This window comes from Schistosoma haematobium, chromosome 1 (assembly GCF_000699445.3).
Source record: "Schistosoma haematobium chromosome 1, whole genome shotgun sequence".
Lineage (NCBI taxonomy): Eukaryota > Metazoa > Platyhelminthes > Trematoda > Strigeidida > Schistosomatidae > Schistosoma > Schistosoma haematobium.
In genome coordinates, this window is record NC_067196.1 from 7,039,463 (window position 1) to 7,061,063 (window position 21,601).

Consider the following 21,601-nt stretch of genomic DNA (forward strand, 5'->3'; position numbering starts at 1 on the left):
ATCATTTGATCCGATCCAATTGATTCAATGTTAAATTGATTCAACTTACTCATCATAATACATGGATTTATTTACCGAGGAAATGTTTTCTACGAACTCGTTAACAAATAACGAAGGTTGTTTAGAAGAAGTAAGTTTCATATTCAATTTGTGGGGATGTTAAAATTTCTTATGAACGGTCATGTCTATGTAATGTGGGACTCCTCAGTAGTGCACATCCACGATCCCAGGACCTATTACTTGTAAGTAGGCAAAATGTTGTAGCAGAAATGGGGTAATTATTCAGTACTGTTGTGAATACGGTAATCTTGAATGCTGTTAGAGGAATGAGGTCGATTATCACTTCCCGGTTGCCCACACCATGGAAGGGTTCTTCTGGAGGAATCTAAAAATGGAATCGGGTTAGAGGTGGTCTTAATGATCTGAGAGTGCGACTGCAGTGTTCAAGGGGCAACTGTGTGAAATAAAGACGAATAGTTTAACAGAAATCGGGCGTCGAGTATAGAGAAGACGTTTTATGTGAAAATTATATTTGAAATAATCTCAGCAATTGAAATTTAAACTAATTCTAACATTTCATCTAACAAACGTTTCTGAAATGCTTCAGGGTAACAATCAAAGTCATCAGAGAAGTGTGTAGTGACTTTAACAGTCGAGATCATCAGTCAATTGAAGCTAGACCACTATGGAAATCCTGGAGGCACTGGACGGCCGTTTCATCCTATTGTGGGATTCCTCAACTTTTCGTATCCACGATCCCGCCTCTCGGGATTCGTGCCCAGGACATATCAACTTTGTGAGGTCGGTCACACATTATTTTCTTGTCAGTAGTCTTCGTGTTTCCTTCATATTGTCGGGACCTTACCGTCAGAGACGGAAATCCATGGGAAAACGTGAAGTGTGCATTTTTAGGGCCGACATTTTCTAACCCCACCCCTCCTTGTGGGAAGGCAGCATCGCTGCAGATGCTGGTTCTCTGAAAGAGACACCTTACAGCTGTCACAATATCGGTACTACTTCGCCCTCAGACCTTGAGTTTGCCGCTTTTAGTCTTACCGCTCTTCGTTCGACCTGTCTGACATGGTAGAATTGTGAGGAATGATTGTTCCAGTCAGTGTGGCTCGATTGGTTCATTACGATAGACAAGCCCGACCACCACTTCAAGGTAGCAGCAGCGGTCGCGGGATAATTATTATATTTTATCATTTTCCATCATGTTTACTAAATAGCATGTTAGTTGGTGATAATACTTTTCGTTGAAATCATGAACTGGTCAGTGATAGACCATCACTGAAAAGTGTGTGAGTCATGAGTCAGTTACTTACCAAACACAAAGGAACTTAGTGGCATGACATCGTGAAATGGTTGAAACTAAACATCAACACCTCTTGATACCAGCTTAGTGGTCTAAAGGTTAAGAGTTCACACAAGATCGAAAGTCCTAGGTTCACATTCTGTGTGCAGGATCGTGAATAAGCACTTTTGAGGAGTCCCATACTGGGATGAAAAGACCGTGCAGTGTTTGGGGGTTCATAGTGATGGTCTATCACTAATAGTTCATGATTTTAATGAAATCTAACAATACCCGAAACTCCAAGCCGAAGGTTATACTTTTAATTACATTTGCAACCTTGAAATTTTACGGAACTGTAAACCAGACTTACACATTTCTAAAAAATCAATAAAGAATGTTGCTTTAAGCGGAAAGAGAACACGATTAATGCAGCATAGAAAGTGGGGTCACAAATATAATTGCCTGTTGTCAAGTTACATTAATAGGATAGTATTTCATGGATGATGCATATAACCGAAGTAGTTTATTGAACAGTATTTATTTAGAGAAGGTTGTCTTCACAGACTGATAGTTTGAGTAAAAGTGAAATACAAAACACATTCAACAATTACTTTTATCCTAGTTTAAGTTTCATCAACAGTAAGCAAACAAAACCTTCACAGTAATGGACTTAATGGTTCCAGATCTCGTGACAAATATGGTATCACTGAAATGATGAATCAGAGTAAAGTGACACAAATATAGACCTTTAGCCAATTCAAGATTTCGTGATAATATAAATTGTTATATTTTAATGGTTGAGGTCATGGGTCAATTGAAACTAGACCACCATGGAAAACCTCGAAGCACTTAACGGTCTTTTCGTCCTATTGTGGGACCCCTTATCAGTGCCCATCCACGACCTCGCCTCGTGAGATTCCAACTCAGGACCTTAGAGTCTTGTGCGCGATGTCTAACTTCAATCAATTCACGGAATTCAGCGACACATCCACCAATGTCTTCAGTGAGTTACTATCTCACAACAGACCCAGTTGAACTCCATTGGTCACTGCTTCTCACTAGAACTCCAGTTGATACCTCTTGAAGCCAGTCACTAGTGAACATATATTGACTAATACCAGAAGGGTTTTTATGGATATCATAGTAATTTCAATGATTGAGACCATGAGTCATTTGAAGCTAGACAACCATGAAAAACCTGGAAGTACTGGACGGCTTTTTTGCTCTATTGTGGGACTCTTCAGCAGTGCGCATCCATGACCTCGTCTTGCGAGATTCGAATGACTTGAATCACTTGAAATTTTCAAACTTCTCGAGAAACCTGAAGGTCACCGTTAAGCCATAAATGGATCTGAGTAATGCACTTCCAGGTGTCACTTCTTGAATGAATTTATCCTCATCTTATTATTACATTTAGAAGTGGTTATTTCTATTAATCTTACATTTTCTCTTTTTCATCACGTTGTAAAGACATCCAATTCAGTTGAAAATATTCAACGAAAATTTTCTGAAACAGCACCACTATCTTTACAGAACCAATTACATCAGTCTTCAGAAAATAAAGGTAGGATATTCCTCAATATTCTGTCAATATAATCCTTATTTTATTGTAAGGAAGAGAGATTCACAAATGTAATTTTAGGTTTTATTGCTGAATATTGACTTGAGAAACTTGTTTATTCATGCAGTACAGAACTAGATGTCTAATTACATATAAAAGAACGGATCTATATATTTAAGATATTTTGACAGAACTAAGCATTTTGAAATATACATATATATATACATTAACTGGTATTTCCTTGGAAAACCTTGGACCAGATTGCCAGGCGAAACGTTCGCTGAGATTTTACAACTACATTCTTCCTCTTTAGATATTTCTGGTATTTATTAACGCATTTAAATATGTAATTACTAATTGGGAGAAAAGAAATGTTGAGAAGTAATGAGCTCCAGAAACTTCAAGTATTAGAAAATTACTAGTATTTGGGAGACTGGAACTAATAGTCTTCTACTGTATCAAGTACTCTGTTTATAACCAGGGCTTTTTTAACACTTGCATATATTATAGTTGAATTCATGAGTCAATTGAAGCTAGATCATCATGGAAAACCTGGAGTTGCAGTATGGGACTCCTCAACTGTACATATCCACGACTTCGCCCGGCGAGATTCGAACCCATGACCTATCAATCTCGCGCTCAAACGCCTAACCTCTAGACGGCACCCAACGGTGTTAATGTCTAACTTGGATATTTGTCAATAAGTTCTACTTACCGTTTACTTACTGTTTCTATACATAAGTAGTATGTTTTGAAACCGTAAAATAATGGTAGTAATTACACGTAGTAAAACCAGTTTGTTGGATATCCATTCCCAATCAATTGATTAAGTTAATTAACTGCGATGTTCATTTCGGTTCACAAATCATTAAACTATCAGATAGATACTTAACTAGACAAATCGACTTCTTATTTTCATTCATCTATTCTACAATAAAATTTTGATGTGGTGAATTTGTGTGGAGTTTTGTTCTCTGAACTGGATGGTTTAGTCGTGGAGCTTTCATTGTTCTTCTGAATGACATTATCAGCACAACCATTAGGTAGACTTCTTCAGGTGACTTCTACCTGATGTTTTGTGCTGATGATGTCGATTAGAGAACACAACTCCATCACAACAAAATATACTTGTTCATTCTTATTAAAGTGTATTTATTGGATCTCTTTCCATCTTCTAAGTTATTTTATTAGTTATCAAACTATGTGAAATTACTTGCTTCCAACTTCTCAGTGTCTTTTTTTTATAGAAGTTCTTATCTAATAGTGACAGTCAGAGTGAAGATAGGAAAACATAAGTATTATGAATAAGAAATCATCATCAGCTGACAACATTCAGAGTCTTTTGGTAGCACTGAGCAACAATACCAGAATGTTTGAAATGCGCTTCCCCCCCTCTATACTGCGCGGCAGTTCGTCCTGTTTTAATTTACGGCTGCGAAACGTGGCCATTAAGTGTAGAAGATATTCGAAAACAACTAGTATTTGACCACAGATGCTTTAGAAATATTGCTCGCATTTGCCGGGATCATCGGGTAAGTAACGGTGAGGTTAAACGCAGGTTATTAGGGAATGATGGTTAATCAATTGATAAGGTCGTGAATCTTCATCAAATGAGATGGAAGGGTCACGTGTTACGTATGCCTGAATACTGATTACCACGACGCGCAATGATGATTAGTGTAGGGGATGGTCGGAAGAAAGTTAGGGGCGGACAAACCAAAACGTGAGATCAGTGCTTGAAGTCACTAACTTCTAGTCTGAGCCATGTTGGTAGACGCAGACGATTTGTTGGGAGTCCGCGTGACTATCGTAACCAATGGTTGGAAACTGGGTGATATGGTTTAGAACAGATCACAATGGTGTAGATGTATACACTGCCTGTCTTCTTTTAAACTATGTGATTAAAATTATTTCTTATCTTTCTTTTTACGAACCAATTCTTTCTTCTTGTACTATATCCTTATATACAATCTTTCTTTTATATCTTACCAATGTTGAATTAACTATTTCTATAAATTTGGTGTTCATCTTGTTGTGATAATGAGGTATGGCAACTTGGACCGAAGCATATATATGCCTGGTCTTACTTTGTACCCTACTTACTTACTTACTTACGCCTGTTACTCCTCTTGAAGGAGCATAGGCCGCTCACCAGCATTCTCCATCCAATTCTGTCCCAAGCAATCCTTTATAGCTCTTTCCAGTTGTTATTCATCCTTTTCATAACTGGCTCCATTCTCCGACGTGATGTGTTTTATGGCCTTTCTTTTCTCCACTTCCCTTCAGGATTCCGAGTTAGCGCTTGCCTCATGATGCAGTTTGATGATTTGCGTAGTGTATGTCCTATCCATTTCTATCGTCTTTTCCTAATTTCCTCCTCAGATGGAAGTTGGTTTGTTCTCTCCCACAGAAGGCTATTGCTGATGGTATCCGGCCAATGGATGTTGAGTGTCTTGCGTAGACAACCATTTATAAATAATTATACCTTCTTTATGATGGTTGTGGTAGTTCTTCAAGTTTCAGCTCCGTACAGTAGAACTGCCTTGACGTTCGTATTGAAGATTCTAACTTTGATATTGGTTGAAAGTTGTTTTGAGTTCCACATGTTCTTCAATTGTAGGAATGCGACCCTTGCTTTGCCGATCCTCGCCTTTACGTCTGTATCGGATCCTCCTTGTTCATCGATGATACTTCCCAGGTATGTGAAGGACTCTACATCTTCCAGAGTTTCGCCATCAAGAGTGATTGGATTGCTGTTCTCCGTTTTAAATTTGAGGACCTTGGTTTTCCCCTTGTGTATACTGAGGCCTACTGATGCAGAGACTGCTGCTACACTGGCTGTCTTCATCTGCATCTGTTCGCGTGTACGCGATAGGAGGGCTAGGTCATCTGCGAAGTCCAAATCGTCGTATTGATTCCGAGCTGTCCATTGTATTCCGTGTTTTCCTTCAGATGCCGAGGTCTTCATAATCCAGTCGACCACCAGAAGAAAGAGGAAGGGAGAGAGTAAACAGCCTTGTCTGACTCCGGTCCTTACTTGGAATTCATCTGTCAGCTGTCCTCCATGCACGACCTTGCACTGTAGTCGTCATATGAGTTCCGGATAATGCTTACAATCTTCTCAGGAACTCCGTAGTGTCGAAGAAGTTTCCATAATGTCCTCCTATCTACACTGTCGAATGCCTTTTCATGATCAATGAAGTTGATGTATAGTGACGAGTTCCACTCAACTGATTGTTCGACGATGATCCGTAGTGCTGCACTTTGGTACTGGACCACTGAGCCGACATCTAACGGTGTAAGTACCTAACATCAACCAATCCACGAAATTGCGTGACCATCTTCCATCGTAATGAGGTAGATACCTGTCTCTACCCAACACCGATTACTTACACTGGCCATGACTTCTCAATAGAACTCCGAGAATTCCCTCACGAAGCTAGTCACTAGTGAGTGTGGTGCGGACTACTTATATTGACATAAGTAATATATAACGCAAGTCGGGAATGTAATGTCTGGCAACAGAAGATTGGGAAGATCAAGAAAGGAAGAATGGAAACAGAAAGCAATTAGTATAGAAATGCAAGAACAATGAAGTCCGAGACAATTATTGAACACTTTGCAAATTAATCATTATAGTATGGTTTTTCTGTTTTGCCAAGTAACTCTGTAATGTTGAGCTAAGTATAATTCGGTTGTTCTCACCTGTGTTCTCCTTCATTACAGTGAGCGCATGTTAATGATCAATATAGGGGTTGTGAAGATTATCAAGTTTTTGATTGAAATCATTAACCGATTGATGTTAGACCACCGTTGGAAACCTGGAAGTACTGGACGGTCTAAGTGGATGATCTAACATCAATCGGTTCATGATCTCAATCAAAAACTTATTAATCTTTACAACCCCAATACTGATATCATCATATTAACAAATACTACTGTTAGACTATTCAGGTGATAATGATTTCTTATAATCATTGAATAAAATGTACTTCAATTACTATGTAGGATTTGAAAACATCATTTCTTCTGTATTGAATAATAATTTCATTAAATTATATTATAATACAAATTCCGTATCTTTTATAAAACTAGTTTTACTAATTAGTCTGAGGTTATTTGTTCCTGATTGGAAAAGTGCTACTTATGAAAAATATAACATAATAATACATAAGTTAGGGGTCCTAATGAATTTGTAAAGAATGATCGAATAAAACTGACATGAATAATATGAGTGATGAAAGTCTTCTGAATGAGAATGACATCTTCATTCATCCCAATTACAGTGATCAGTTTTAAAGCAAGACTACAATATGACAGTTTTTCGTTTTTGTTTCGATAGTCCTAACAACCATTACTTCATGTAACTGAGTGATTATATAACTTAATTGTATATATCATTTTCCCAACAAAATATTCTTTATAATTATGTGATTGTTTCATGAATATGATATGAAAATCATATTTGGATTCCACACTAGAGTACAATTTGAATTTAATCTCCTGTATTACTGAGTCTGATGATAAAGAGAATCAAGAATCTACTGGATCAAGAAGAATGTTGATTCCTTATGAAATTATGAGTAATCATGAATGTTTACCAGAAAGTCAATATGAAAATGATCTGTGTTTTCCAGTAAGTACATTTAAGGTATTTGAATTAGTTTTGATAATTCTTTTTAACTACTTATTAGTATATACATTAATTAAGACTAATTTAATAAGTTCAATAGTTGAGATCATGAGTCGATTGAAGCTAGACCACCATGGAGAACATGTAAGTACTGGATGACCGTTTCATCCTAGTATGGGACTCCCCAACAGCGGGCATCCATAATCCCACGCCACGAGATTCTAACTCAGGACCTATAAGTCTCGCACGCGAACTCTTAACCACTAGACCACTGAACCGGTCGCTATCCAACGGTGTTAATGTCTAATTCCACCTAATCCACGATATTGAGCAACACATCCATCATCGTCTTCAGCGAGTTATTATCCCAAAACAGACCTAGTTGAACTCCAATGTTCACTGTTTCTCACTAGAACTCCAGGAAATATCTCTTGAAGCCAATCACTAATTATTATCTAAATAAGAATATGAATGACAGTGCGAAACGATTGAATTTAGGTATATAGGATATTCAAATTCGACTTTATGAACCATTCTTAATGTCAGTCAGTCAGTCAGTCACAACGTAGAACTTCGTAAGTACGTACGTACATCAGATAGAGTTGCCACACCACATTAGCACAGAGATGCAGTTGTCGATTCAAATCACTTAGTGGTAGAGGTAGTAAGAGTATAAGCAGTAATCGGGAAGATTAGGGTTTGGAGATGTTATTTAAAGAGTATGATACAGTGAAATAAATTTGGAGAGAAAATAAGGGACATGAAGAATTCAGAAGATTAGAATTTGGGAGAACACGAAGAGTGGATGCACCTGCGTCATTGCACACGATTTTGAGCCATGTCATTCAGGGTCTCTAACCATTGGTTGCTATCATCTCGCGGTCCCCAACCACGTCGTCTACACATACCAACATGGCTCAGTCCACTTGTCAGTGACTTCATGAACTTGTGCCATGTTTCGGTCTGGCCAACCCTACCTTTCTTCCAACCTACTCCTATACCACTGAACATCGCACGTCGAGGCAGTCGGTGGTTGGGCATACGTAACACGTGTCCCAGTCATCTCAACTGATGAAGTTTCGCTACTTCATCAATCGATTTGCCATCATTACCTAGTACCCGTTTCCTAACAACTGCATTACTTACTCGATGGTCTCAGGATATACGAGCAACGTTTCGAAGACACCTATGATCGAATACTAGTAACCTACGAATATCCTCTACTCTTGCCGGCCACGTTTCACTGCCATAAAGTAGGACGGAACGAGCTGCTGCGCAGTAAACACGTCCTTTGGTTGGTAAATGGATATATCGCCTACGCCATAAATGACTCAAGTTGGCAAAAGCTAGTCGAGCCTTCTGTATCCGTGCTGAGATTTCGTCACACACCAGATCACAAGGGCTGATGAGACTTCCCAGATAAGTGAACTGGTCGACACGTTCAACGACTTCACTCCCTAGCATTAGTTAGGGTGTCGATGAAACCCAATCCTGAAGTAACATTTTCCATTTCGAGGGAGAGAATCGCATCCCGAACATGCTTGCATTGTTGCTTAGAGTGGTCAGAAGACTGCATTTTATCAGCGTCTTCACCAAATAAAACTATGTCATCGGCATATTCCAAGTCAACAAGTGAATCTCCTGATAGAAGTTCAACCCCTGGAAATTAAGATGAGGAAAGTGTTATCTCTAAAATTACGTCAATGACAAAGTTAAACAAGAATGGAGAGAGTGGGCAGCCCTGACGAACACCACTCGAGGTAATCAATTCTGATGACAGTTCACCATAAGCTCTCACTCTACAAGTTGTGTTCGAGTAGAGAGCCTGTATAAGGTTAATGTACTTCTTTGGTACTCCTTTCAATGACAAACACTGCCATAGAACCTTACGATCAACACAGTCGAATGCCGCCTTAAGGTCGAGAAATACTACGATTGTGGGGCGTCTGAATGTGTGTTTGTGTTCTAGAACCTGACGTAGTGTGAATATCTGATCTATTCAACCACGTCGAGGTCGAAAACCAGCCTGATTTTCTCTAGTCTGTTCTTCACGAGCTTTGGTTAGGCGTCGAAGTATTATTGAAGCTAATATTTGTCAAACTGATTCCTCTGTGATTGTCACAAGAGGACTTTTCTCCTTTCTTATAGACTGGCACAATCAGTGATTGAGACCAGTCAGATGGGTTTGAGTCCAGTCCCCAAATTCTACCTAAGACCTCAGTTAATCTCACTGCTAATATTGAACCACCATCCTTAAAAATCTCAGGAGTAAACCTGTCAGGGCCTGCTGCTCTCCCTCGCTTCAGATTTCCTATAGCTTTTTCAACTTCGTAAAGAGTCGGAGGACCTACAATAACTTGCCATTCAGGTTGACTGGAGATCGTGGGAAACCGAAGTGTGGCTGAACGCCAGTTGAACTGATCTCTAAAGTGTTCTGCCCATCGATCCAATCTCCTGGATTGAGAATGAATAATATGTCCATCTTTCTCTGAGAGTGTTTCGCTAACAGTCGGTTTCTTAATACCAGTTTCCTTAACAAGTCTGAACAATTGTCTGCTATCACCTATTGCCGCTGCCTTTTCCATCTCTCTTGCTTTCGCTACCCACCACTGTTCGCGATCATTGCGTAGGCTTCTTTTCAGTTTGTGCTTAAGCTGACTCCGCTCTTCATTATGTTCAGAGCCAGGTGAAATGAGTCTCCGAGCATCCATCAGTGCGATAGATGCTGCTGAGATCCAGTGTTGCTCCCTAACCTTGTGGTTTACCTTACTAGCAGATATCACTGCTGTTTCCACAGCTTTTCGGATATCATTCCATGCTGCATCGGGGTGGGCATCACATACATGGCTGCCTAACTGTTTTCCTAGTTGTTCCTGAAATATACTCTTAGCTTGACTATCATTAAGTAGGCCCCTAAGAGGTTTCCTTGCAGCATCTTTCCTACGTCCAGTAAGACGCAAGCAAATACGCGCTCGCACTAGAGCATGATCTGAATCTAGGCATGTGCTCCAGAATGAGCGACAGTCTTCTATCGAGCCCCTCCATCGGTGGCTGATAGCGATGTGATCTATTTGGGTCCAACGTTGGGACGAATTAGGGGGTCTCCATGTTAAAAGATGTTTTTCCTTATGTTTAAAGTTAGTATTTGCAAGGAACAGGCGGTTATCTGAGCATAGCTGCAATAGACGGTCGCCATTATCTGTTCTTTGAGCCGCGACACCATAAGATCCACCTAGGTGTCTTTCCCTATCGCTTAGTTTACCTACTTGAGCATTAAAGTCACCGGCCACTATTACTACATCAGAGCGCCTAGCTTTCTGTAAAACTCATCTTTTACATCATCTGCGCTGCAGTCAGTGAGAGAATAGGCAGAGACGACGAGTGTCCCTATCTTTCTGAGTCCTTATTGTTCCGTTTAGTCGGACAGCGCACAAACGACTGTCTCCTGGGATCCAGTCTAAGATAGCCAGTTCTGCCCTAGGACTCGATGCTATACCTACGCCGGAGAGGCTACGCGAAGCAGCATCAAGGCTTCCAGATACACGAAGTGTGAATCAAGTTGGTTCTTTATTTTGATATGGTGAGTTCAAATGAATGACGCTACTCGGATCCTGTATGCGCGTTTCGGAGAGGCAGCAAACATCGATGGTGCGAGATTCTAAAGTCCTAGCTAAGGAAGCCTGTTGTCCTATTTGGTACAGTGTTCGTACGTTAAAAGCTCCTACATGTAGTTTAGAGCGTGGTTTCAGGAGACCAGGAATAACGTTCCACGTACTCGAATCGTTTGCCCTAGCGGTGCGAGGTGATAAAGGGGAGTGAGAAGGGTTGGTCGTGGAGATAAGAGAGGTATTAGGAGGTGTAGGAAGGATTTGAATGTGACGAACTTGGTCTCGTATGCTGTTACGGGTGTGAGGGCTGGTGTCACTTCCCGGCTGCCCACACCGTGGAAGGGCATTTTTTGAGGAGCCTGAAAAGGAATTCGGATTAATGTTGGCCTTAACGCCCCGGGAGTGTGACTGCAGAACCCAGGGGACAACTGCTTGAGGCCGGTCGCGCACGGCCTTTTTGTAGGAGGTTTTTTGACGTGTTAGCTCCGTTCTTCAAAGGGCCTTACCGCCGGAGACGGAAATCCGTGAGGTAAGGTGAGGTGTGACATTTTCAGGGTCGACCTTTTCTAACCCCTTCCTTCCTTGTGAGAAGGCAGAATCGCTGCAGATGCTGGTTGTCCGAGGGAAACACTTTACTGCTGTCACACCCCTCTACAGTCAGCAGTACGACTTCGCCCTCAGACCATGAGTTGTTGCTTTTAGTCCTACCGTTCTCCAATCGACCTGCCTGGCATGGTAGAACCTACAGGAACATATGTTCCAGCCAATATAGTTCGGTTGCATCATCACGATAGGCAAGCCCGACCACCACGCCAAGTTAGCAGCACGGTCGAGATTTTTAATATGAAATTCTTGAATATGATATCTGATTAAGTCATTCATGTACACTGTTAAAATGTTTCAAACTTGGACAAGTATTCAGCGTTACATGATCTTTAACGGTTTTGTGATACAAACCTCTCAGAGAAAAATGATATGAGAAAAAATAATACCTGTATATAAAGAATAAAAAGGTAGAAACAGTAAGAAAAAAAATGGATCAGCCTCGAATACAGTTAACGTTATAACTACAAACTTTTAGTTATCAACTATGTGATCTTCGAATAATGAGATATCTAAAGTCTCACCTAGAAGGTTAAAATTCTTTTTCTAGGGCTCAGTTTATCAATTGGTAATGGTATAATTTACTTTCTACTAGCAATTAGAAGTAATCATCATTTACCACTAACAAACATAAACCTTGCATGTAACTTGGTAACTAGATAATCTATATTTCATAACTTTACACACAGACTCAGTTAGTGCATTTAATATCAATATCAAAACGTTGGTTTATCCCTACTGAGTCCATGTTCAAGTAAACGTTGATTCATCATCTTTGGGTTCACTCTTAAAATCACTTCCGTTATATCTTGAGCTTAGTTTCTTATTATATCACGTACAATTTGAGCAGCCGAAGGCTAAAACCCTCCCAAGTCGCAAATTAGAACATAAAAGACAAGTAAAAGAAATGTTATTTCAAACAGCATCAATTATGGTACAAAAATGTTAGGTATTTACAGTTTCTAGTAAAAATGAAATCATCATTATAGCCCTTAAATGTGCATACAGGGGATTATTAGCATTTGTCCAATAGGGAAACTATACATAGGGATTCTGGAATATTCTTCCAAAAGATGATTGAATGAAATATCTTCAGCTCTTTCTAAGTTTCTTATAGCTTCCTCGAGTTCAACCATGGGTCGTCCTCACAACTTCAAACAGCGATTTCTATCTCACACTGTTTAACCGATAAAAAATGTTTATTTTATCAATTTTTCCCCAACAGAATTCACTTGATCATTATGATTTTTGGACATTGAATAACAGTTTACATTCACCATGGCCATCAATTGAAGTAGACCAACTAGCAAATTGGTTGATTGAGATGAAGTCAATGATTGTAAAAAAATCATCTACTTTTCCAAAGTCAATATGTACATTATCACATTCCTTTTCGTCCAACTCTTCATCATCATCATCATCATCATCATCATCATCATCATCATCATCATCATCATCATCACGTTCTTCGTATTCTTCTTCTTCTTGCTCTTTTTGTTCTTCTTGTTCTTCTTATCCTTCCTCATCATCTTCAGAATTTACTAGACCTAATGAAGAACAATTGAATGGTAAATGTAATAAGAAATCAAAATGTTTACTTGACCTTAGATATAAACATAAACTTCCAAATCAACAAAAGATGATCACTTTATCAAAGTCGAAAATGAATCCTAAACATTTCGTGATTATCGATTGCCGTTATCCATATGAATATAATGCTGGACATATTTATAGTGCTATTAATTTATCAGATTGGCCAAATCTTTATAAATATTTTTTTGGTATAAAACAACAATCTATTGAAACTACTGAAATGGATTTAAGTAACTCATTATATTCAACGGAACAACTGATTATTCCAAAACCATCTCATACTATATTTATATTATATTGTGAATTTTCTACAAAACGTGCACCACAATTATTTTATCTTTTACGCAATCATGACAGACTATTACATTTCACTTCATATCCTGCATTAAAATATCCATTTGTTTATATATTACATGGTGGTTATTCAACTTTCTATAAAAATTATCCTTATTTATGTGAACCTTGTAATTATTTACAAATGCATAGTAGACCAGATCTTTTAAGTATTTGGCATAAACATTGTAAACTGGTTAATAGACAATCAATGAATTCTAATTCACAAGGATATCCTGATAAAAATCATAATGAAATGTTAAGCACACACACACACACATCAATCAATCAACGAATAGAAACATTAAAGTACCATTCAAAAGTATTACCAATCTCTTTCAACAAGAAGAAAAAAATTTATTTCATTGAACCAAAACTTATTAACTTACTGATGTCAGTTACTCCTTATGGAAGAGTATAAGTCACTCGGAAACATTCTCAATCCAACCTTGTCTTGATGAATCTTCTCCAGTTCTTTTCAATTGTTATTCTTTTTTTCCATGTCTGTTTCCAAGTTCCGACATAGTGTATTCTTCGACCGTCTTCTTCTTCTTCTTCTTGTATGTTTCCCTTCACGATTCCATGTTATCACTTGCCTCATGATGTAGTTCGAATCCACTGCAATACTATTTACTTGTTACTTATTTATTTCACAATTATTTTCATCTCATTTCTTCTATTCATAATGATTAATATAAGTAATATCGATTCAATTCATTTTGATTGAAAAGGTTTCTCTCAAACGGAATTGATTAAAATTGCAACCTATTCAAGATTGAATATCTTCCTTTTAATTCAATCATTATTAATATCTTTGTTTAAATATATTTTTCTTTTATTTTCATTGGTTGATTCATTAGAATTAAAAGAGAACAGCTTGATAAATACAACTTAAAAATGAGTTTATATATATCGAGAGAGACCTAAGGCCCTGGGTTGGAATCTCGCGAGCGAGATCGTGGATGCGTACTGCTAAGGAGTCCCATAATATGATGAAGTAGATAGAAGTCACCTGAAGAAGTCTGCCTGAAGTTTGTGCTGATAATGTCACTCAGAAGAATGATGAAAGCCCACGAACAAACCATCCAGCTCAGAAAACAAAACTCCATCAAAAATTAATGCAATTGTTAAGCCTCTTCTGATATACATACATCCTATACGGATTGCCTAGATATTGTCATTAATTTTCAAGCACTTTAAGCAAAGATGAATAGTGGCTAGCAATGGAATCTAGGATGCATGTTTTACCCTACTCGGATTTCATAAGGTCAACTTACCTGTTCAACTACAGTCATAAAACGTAAATAGGAAGATGCAAACAACTAATATATATAATTATAATCAGAGAGGGGTTTTCTGGAGATTGTAGTAGTTTGATGATTGAATGTATGAGTCATTTAAAGTTAGACCATCATGGTAAACCTAGAACTACTGGACGGCCGTTTCATCCTACTACGGGACTCCTCTTCAGGGCACATTCACGATCCCTCCCCGTGAGATTCGAACTCACGACTGGATTGATTGAAGTTAGACATTTCTGAAAAGATTTTTCTCCTTTGTACAACTGAATAAAACGTTTGGTTAATAAATATTTCAATCCCATTTTATGTAAGTCATAGTAACCATAATATTCGGTTACGAAAAGGAGTAAATGTATTCTTCTCTAAATTATCCAAATCATTTGGACCCAATGTTTTAAGATAATTTTAACGTGAATAAATCCAACACTTAAACTAACCAAAAGAATATCAGCTTCAAACTGAATATGATTGGAACGTATATTATCAGACCATTTTATCAAGGATCACATAGTCGAGATGAAATCTACAAAGTATAGTCTTTATCACTTACTTACTTAATTAATTAATAAATTAATTAATTAATTACACCTGTTACTTTTCGTCGAGGAGCATAGGCCGCCTACTAGCACTCTCCTTCCAACCTTGTCCTGGGCAGTCCTTTCCAGCTCTTTCCATTTGTTATTCATCCTTTTCATATCTCCTTCTATTTCCTGACATAATGTGCTATTTGACGTTCCTCTTTTCCGCTTCCCTTAAGGATCCCAAGTTTGGCCTTGCCTCGTGATGCAGTTTGATGATTTGCGTTATGTATGTCCTATCCATTTCCATCATTTTTTCTTAATTCCCTCTTCATTTGGAAGCCGCTTTGTTCTACACCATAGTATGTTGTTGCTCATAGTACCTGTAATTTCTTGATGATGGTTGTAGTAGTTCTCCAAGTTTCAGCTCCGTACAACAGAAATGTCTTGACGTTCGTATTGAAGATTCTCACTTTGATATTGGTTGACACTTGTTTTGAGTTCAATATGTTTAGTCGTAGGAATACCAGACTGACCTTAAGAATCCGTGTCTCCTCATCTACATCAGATCCTCCTTGTTCATCCATAATCCTGCTTAGAGACGTGAAAGAGCTTCTCTGTCAAGTGTGATTGAGTTGGTGTTCTCCGCATTGTAGTTGAGGGTCTTGCTCTTTCCTCTGTGTATGTTGAGGCCTATTGATACAGAAGCTGCTGCTACACTATTTGTCTTCATCTGCAGTTGCTCGTGTGTACGGTATAAAAGAGCTAGGTCATCTGTGAAGTCCAAATCTTCGAATTGATTCTGAGTTGTGCATTGTATTCCGTGATTCTTGCCAGATGTGAAGAACTCCATAATCCAGTTAGGATGAAACATGCGTCCTAGATTCCATTGCTAGCCACTATCCATCTTCGCTTAAAAAGCTTGTGGCTTAAGGCTATATCGAAGCAATCCACATAGGATGCACATATGTCAACATGAGATTGATCAAATGCACTCTTAAAAAACATTGGGAAGATACAAGTAAAACAATGCCAAGTGAATTTGTAATGCTCATTCAATATTTTTTTGGACTCCCATTTGATGATCAATCTCCATCTAATAACAAATGAATTTATTTAAGTTCATCAATATTTTGGGATAGTATAAACTAGATAATAAGTAAACTTCATGTTTGATGCAAAAACCATTAGAGATTTGTATAAGCCCATCATAGTATATAAATTAGAAGTAAACTGTGTTACATTACCTAATTGTAGGATGTGATGATCTAAAATATAAAATCTAGAAACAACACTATGCTCTCGTTTCATTGTGTTTAACGAACCATATTTGAGGTAGACAATAAAGTGGTTTCGATTTGAAATAAATCTTATGCTTTATGTAATAATCCATTTGATGCTGCAACAATTAATTGGTGTTTTCTAAGATTATTTATATATATATGAAGTAAATTCTTATTTCGTAATATGGCGTGTCCATCATTTAATCCCACTAGTGAGTAACTAGTTTATTCATAACTCACTGGTGAAACAGGGCACAAGATTAATTTCGAAGGGAACAAAATGCTTGAGAAATGTTCTAGCACACATAAAGAAAGAGTAACCACAGAAACCCAGCATATACATATATGGGCTGATAAGAACAGTCTGAATAAAAATCGTGGCATTCAACTAGCTACCACGTGGAAAATGTTCATTAACAAGTAATTGGACCCTATCTCTATCCAACCCTGTTTATTTCATATGTATTGTTATTCTGACAGAAATTCATTTGAATAGTTTATTATTGAAGTTATGTATTTTAATAATTGAATTCATGAGTAGTCGATTTAAGCTAGACCATCATCGAAGCATTGAACATGTGAGGGGTCGTGAATGAGCACTGGTAAGGAGTCCCACACTAGAATAAAACAACTGTCCAATGCTTCCAGGTTTTCACCGCTGGTCTAGCTTAAATCGATTTATGAATTCAACTAGTACATTACTACAATCCCCTTAAAACCCCATTCTATGAATTATGAATTTTTATTGTTCTCATTTTCAATTCACACTTTGATTTTTATTTTTAATAAAAACAAATTAACACCTAATATCATCTATTCATAACTTAAACTTACACACACACACACACACAATCATTCATTCGTTCATTTATCCTCACATTGTGAACTTCTCATATAATTCATATCTAACTGATTCATGTTATCCTATTTACTAGAGTCAGCATTTGAATATGAATGAATAAGCACTGAGTATATATTTGATTTGATTGTTAAACACTATATATTGTGACCAGAGAGCTCAACCGGGTGAGTTGTGAGGTAGTAACTCACTGACGACAATGGTGGATGTGTCGCTCAATTTCGTGGATTAATTGAAGTTAGACATTAACACCGTTGGATGTCGGATCGGTGGTCCAGTTGGTTAAGCACCTGATGCGAGACTGATATGTCCTGGGCACGAATCCCGAGAGGCGGGATCGTGGATACGAAAAGTTGAGGAATCCCACAATAGGATGAAACGGCCGTCCAGTGCCTCCAGGATTTCCATAGTGGTCTAGCTTCAATTTACTGATGATCTCGACTGTTAAAGTCACTACACACTTCTCTGATGACTTTGATTGTTACCCTGAAGCATTTCAGAAACGTTTGTTAGATGAAATGTTAGAATTAGTTTAAATTTCAATTGCTGAGATTATTTCAAATATAATTTTCACATAAAACGTCTTCTCTATACTCGACGCCCGATTTCTGTTAAACTATTCGTCTTTATTTCACACAGTTGCCCCTTGAACACTGCAGTCGCACTCTCAGATCATTAAGACCACCTCTAACCCGATTCCATTTTTAGATTCCTCCAGAAGAACCCTTCCATGGTGTGGGCAACCGGGAAGTGATAATCGACCTCATTCCTCTAACAGCATTCAAGATTACCGTATTCACAACAGTACTGAATAATTACCCCATTTCTGCTACAACATTTTGCCTACTTACAAGTAATAGGTCCTGGGATCGTGGATGTGCACTACTGAGGAGTCCCACATTACATAGACATGACCGTTCATAAGAAATTTTAACATCCCCACAAATTGAATATGAAACTTACTTCTTCTAAACAACCTTCGTTATTTGTTAACGAGTTCGTAGAAAACATTTCCTCGGTAAATAAATCCATGTATTATGATGAGTAAGTTGAATCAATTTAACATTGAATCAATTGGATCGGATCAAATGATAATGGATACTATTTTAATAGTAGTATAAAACGTCTGTCTTCTTGTATTCCTTTTTCAGTAATATAAGTCAATTTCATCACAATAATGAAGATCAATTGATTAGGTCATGTGTGTCATTTTTAAAAAGAAAATTTAATCAATCTATTAGCTTGATTAATACTTAAGAATAGCTATATATTAAATTAGAGAATAACAGACATATATTTCATTGGTACTTGACTAGTAACTATAATATGTAGAGATGGATGATGGCTAGCAGTGGAATGCAGGATGCGTGTTTCGTCCGTACTAATTGGGACTCCTCAGCCGAATGTATTTGTATTTCTTAGTTGATTTTCAATTCATGCATTGAATCCAGTAGTGTTCACTGCACATGTCATCACGTTATCCATTTAGCTAATGAGTTCAGATAGCCATTAGCTTGTGCAATAGGATGAAGTTTAAATTCATTTTGTATTGTTTATTTGAAACTTTATGTGATTTAAGGCAATATCGAAGTAATCCGCATAGAATGTACATGTGCTAATAAGAGACTGATTAATTGAAGTCTTAAACGCCAATGGGCAGATTCAAACAGACAATATAAAAGGAATCTACTAGTAACTAGTTGATAAGTGATTTCCTCGCATCTCATCAAATTCCTTATCGAGTACAATTAGAATCTATAGTAAGAAGGTAACTCTTTTAAAAGGTGGAAACATTAAAATAAATGTAAAAATGAATGGGATAATCGGTATTCCTTATCGGTTATATAACTCAGTGATTCTGCCTACAGTCGATTTAATTATCTTGATAATTTGCCGTAAAAACACATTAACATCGAAAGGGGTTTTTGTAGATATTATAGTAATTTCAATAGATGAGATCATGAGTCAATCGAAGCTAGACTATCCCATCATGGAAAACCCAGAAACACTGAACGGTCGTTTCGTCCCATTGTGGAACTCCTCAGCAGTGCGCATTCGAGATCCCACCTCGCGAGATTCGAACTCAGGACCTATCGGTCTCGCGCGCGAACGCCTATCCACTAGACCACTGAGTCGACCGGTCGGCCGGCCGGCATCCAACAGTGGTAATATTTAACTTCAACTAATCCATTAAAGTGAACGACACATCCACCATATTTAGACCATTGCATTCGGCTACGAAGAATGGGAACTTCAACATCCGTTAATTGGTAATTTTCATTTTCCTATTATCGAAAGTTGACTGAAGTTCAAAATTTGAAACATAGTATGATGAATTATGGAATTACGTCTACTGTTGGAAGTTGAAGTAATTAATTTATTCCTATGTATGATCATCATAGCTCATTGATAAACAAATTGGCAGAGATAACTAACAAACCTAATGGATACCATGTATGTATATATATCTTGTGAATATAAACAAGTAATTAATCTCATTGTAGACATGATTAAATGACATAATATAGTTATTTGGAAGTGTCTACAGCTAATGAATGAGTTTAGCAAATGTTATCAGATATTTCAGATTTTACACTTCTAGTTGCATTCTATAAATTGTGTTATCATAAATGTATGGTTACAATTAAGAGTTTTAGAGATGGTGAAGCAGATTTGTAGCTCAGGTGGATGAATTTGTGTGAAGTTTTGTTGTTTGAGCTGGATAGTTTGGTAGTGAAGCTTTCATCGTTCTTCTGAACGATATTATCAAGTAGACTTCTTCAGGTGACTTCTACCTGAAGTTTTGTGCTGAGATTATTTCAAATGTAATTTTCACATAAAATGTCTCCTCTATACTCGACGCCTGATTTCTATTAAACTATTCGTCTATATTTCAATGGTTGAGATCATGAGTCAATTGAAGTTAGACCACCATGGAAAACTTGGAAGCACTGAAAGTCTTTTTCGTCCTATTGTAGGATTCCTCAGCCTTTCAAACCCACGATCCTGTTTCACGAGATTCGAACTCAGGACCTATCAGTCTCTCGCGCTAGCGCTTAACCACTGGACCACTGAACCGACCGACAGCCACCATCGCCGTCAATGAGTTACTATCTCACAACAGACCCGGTTGAACTCCATTGGTCACTGCTTCTCACTAGAACTCCAGGTAATACCTCTTGAAGCCAGTCACTAGTGAACATATATTGATTAATATCAGAAGGGTTTTTATGGATATCATAGTAATTTCAATGATTGAGACCATGAGTCATTTGAAGCTAGACCACCGTGGAAATTCTAGTATTCCCACAATGGGATGAAACAGCCGTCCAGTGCTTCCAGGTTTTCCATGATGATCTAGCTTCAATTGACTCATCATCTCAACCATTGAAATTACTATAATATCCACGAAAAACCCTTTGTGATATTCCTCTATATATTGACAAACATTGGTATAAATTAAAACAGTATACTAATACATGTTAGTTTCCATTGGATCCATCAAGTTGTAATTCACTCTTTTCTAGATTCATGAATCCATATATGTATACTGATGAGTTTTACAAGCATTACGCTGTCTTCATAAATTCAACCGAAATGACTTAATTTACATAAAATAACATTAAAAAATATGACATTACAACAGTGCACATATATATATATATATATATATAATTCCAGCTTTATCCTATAAACAAATTACAGGGAAACATACCAATAGTTCAATGATATACTGATAACTAACCCTTATAAACTAGATATGTATACGAATGTGTATTTTGAATCTGATTATAGGTATATACAAAATGACTAGGTTAATAATCTCGCTTTGAATAAACAAAGAAAGGAGTTATTCGAATAATTTTGGGGCTAATTGATATATAGATATAAGCATAAAATGTAAATAAGATAATCACATTAAAATGAAATAACACTGTCTGTTACCTTGCTGACACGTTGTTACATACCTGCCTACATACCTACATACATACATACATATACATACTAAAAGGTA

The 21,601-nt window shown here is 37.5% G+C and overlaps 1 protein-coding gene across 1 annotated transcript; it reads left to right on the forward strand.

Annotated features, from left to right (window-relative positions):
- Positions 1-61: 61 nt before the first annotated feature.
- MS3_00010036 (uncharacterized protein) lies at positions 62-18,843 on the forward strand (the record flags this gene model as incomplete). Its single annotated transcript, XM_051218373.1, has 5 exons — positions 62-130; positions 2,765-2,858; positions 7,337-7,491; positions 12,925-13,934; positions 18,738-18,843. The coding sequence occupies 5 exons, from the start codon at positions 62-64 to the stop codon at positions 18,841-18,843; spliced, it is 1,434 nt and encodes a 477-aa protein (XP_051073034.1).
- Positions 18,844-21,601: the final 2,758 nt, after the last annotated feature.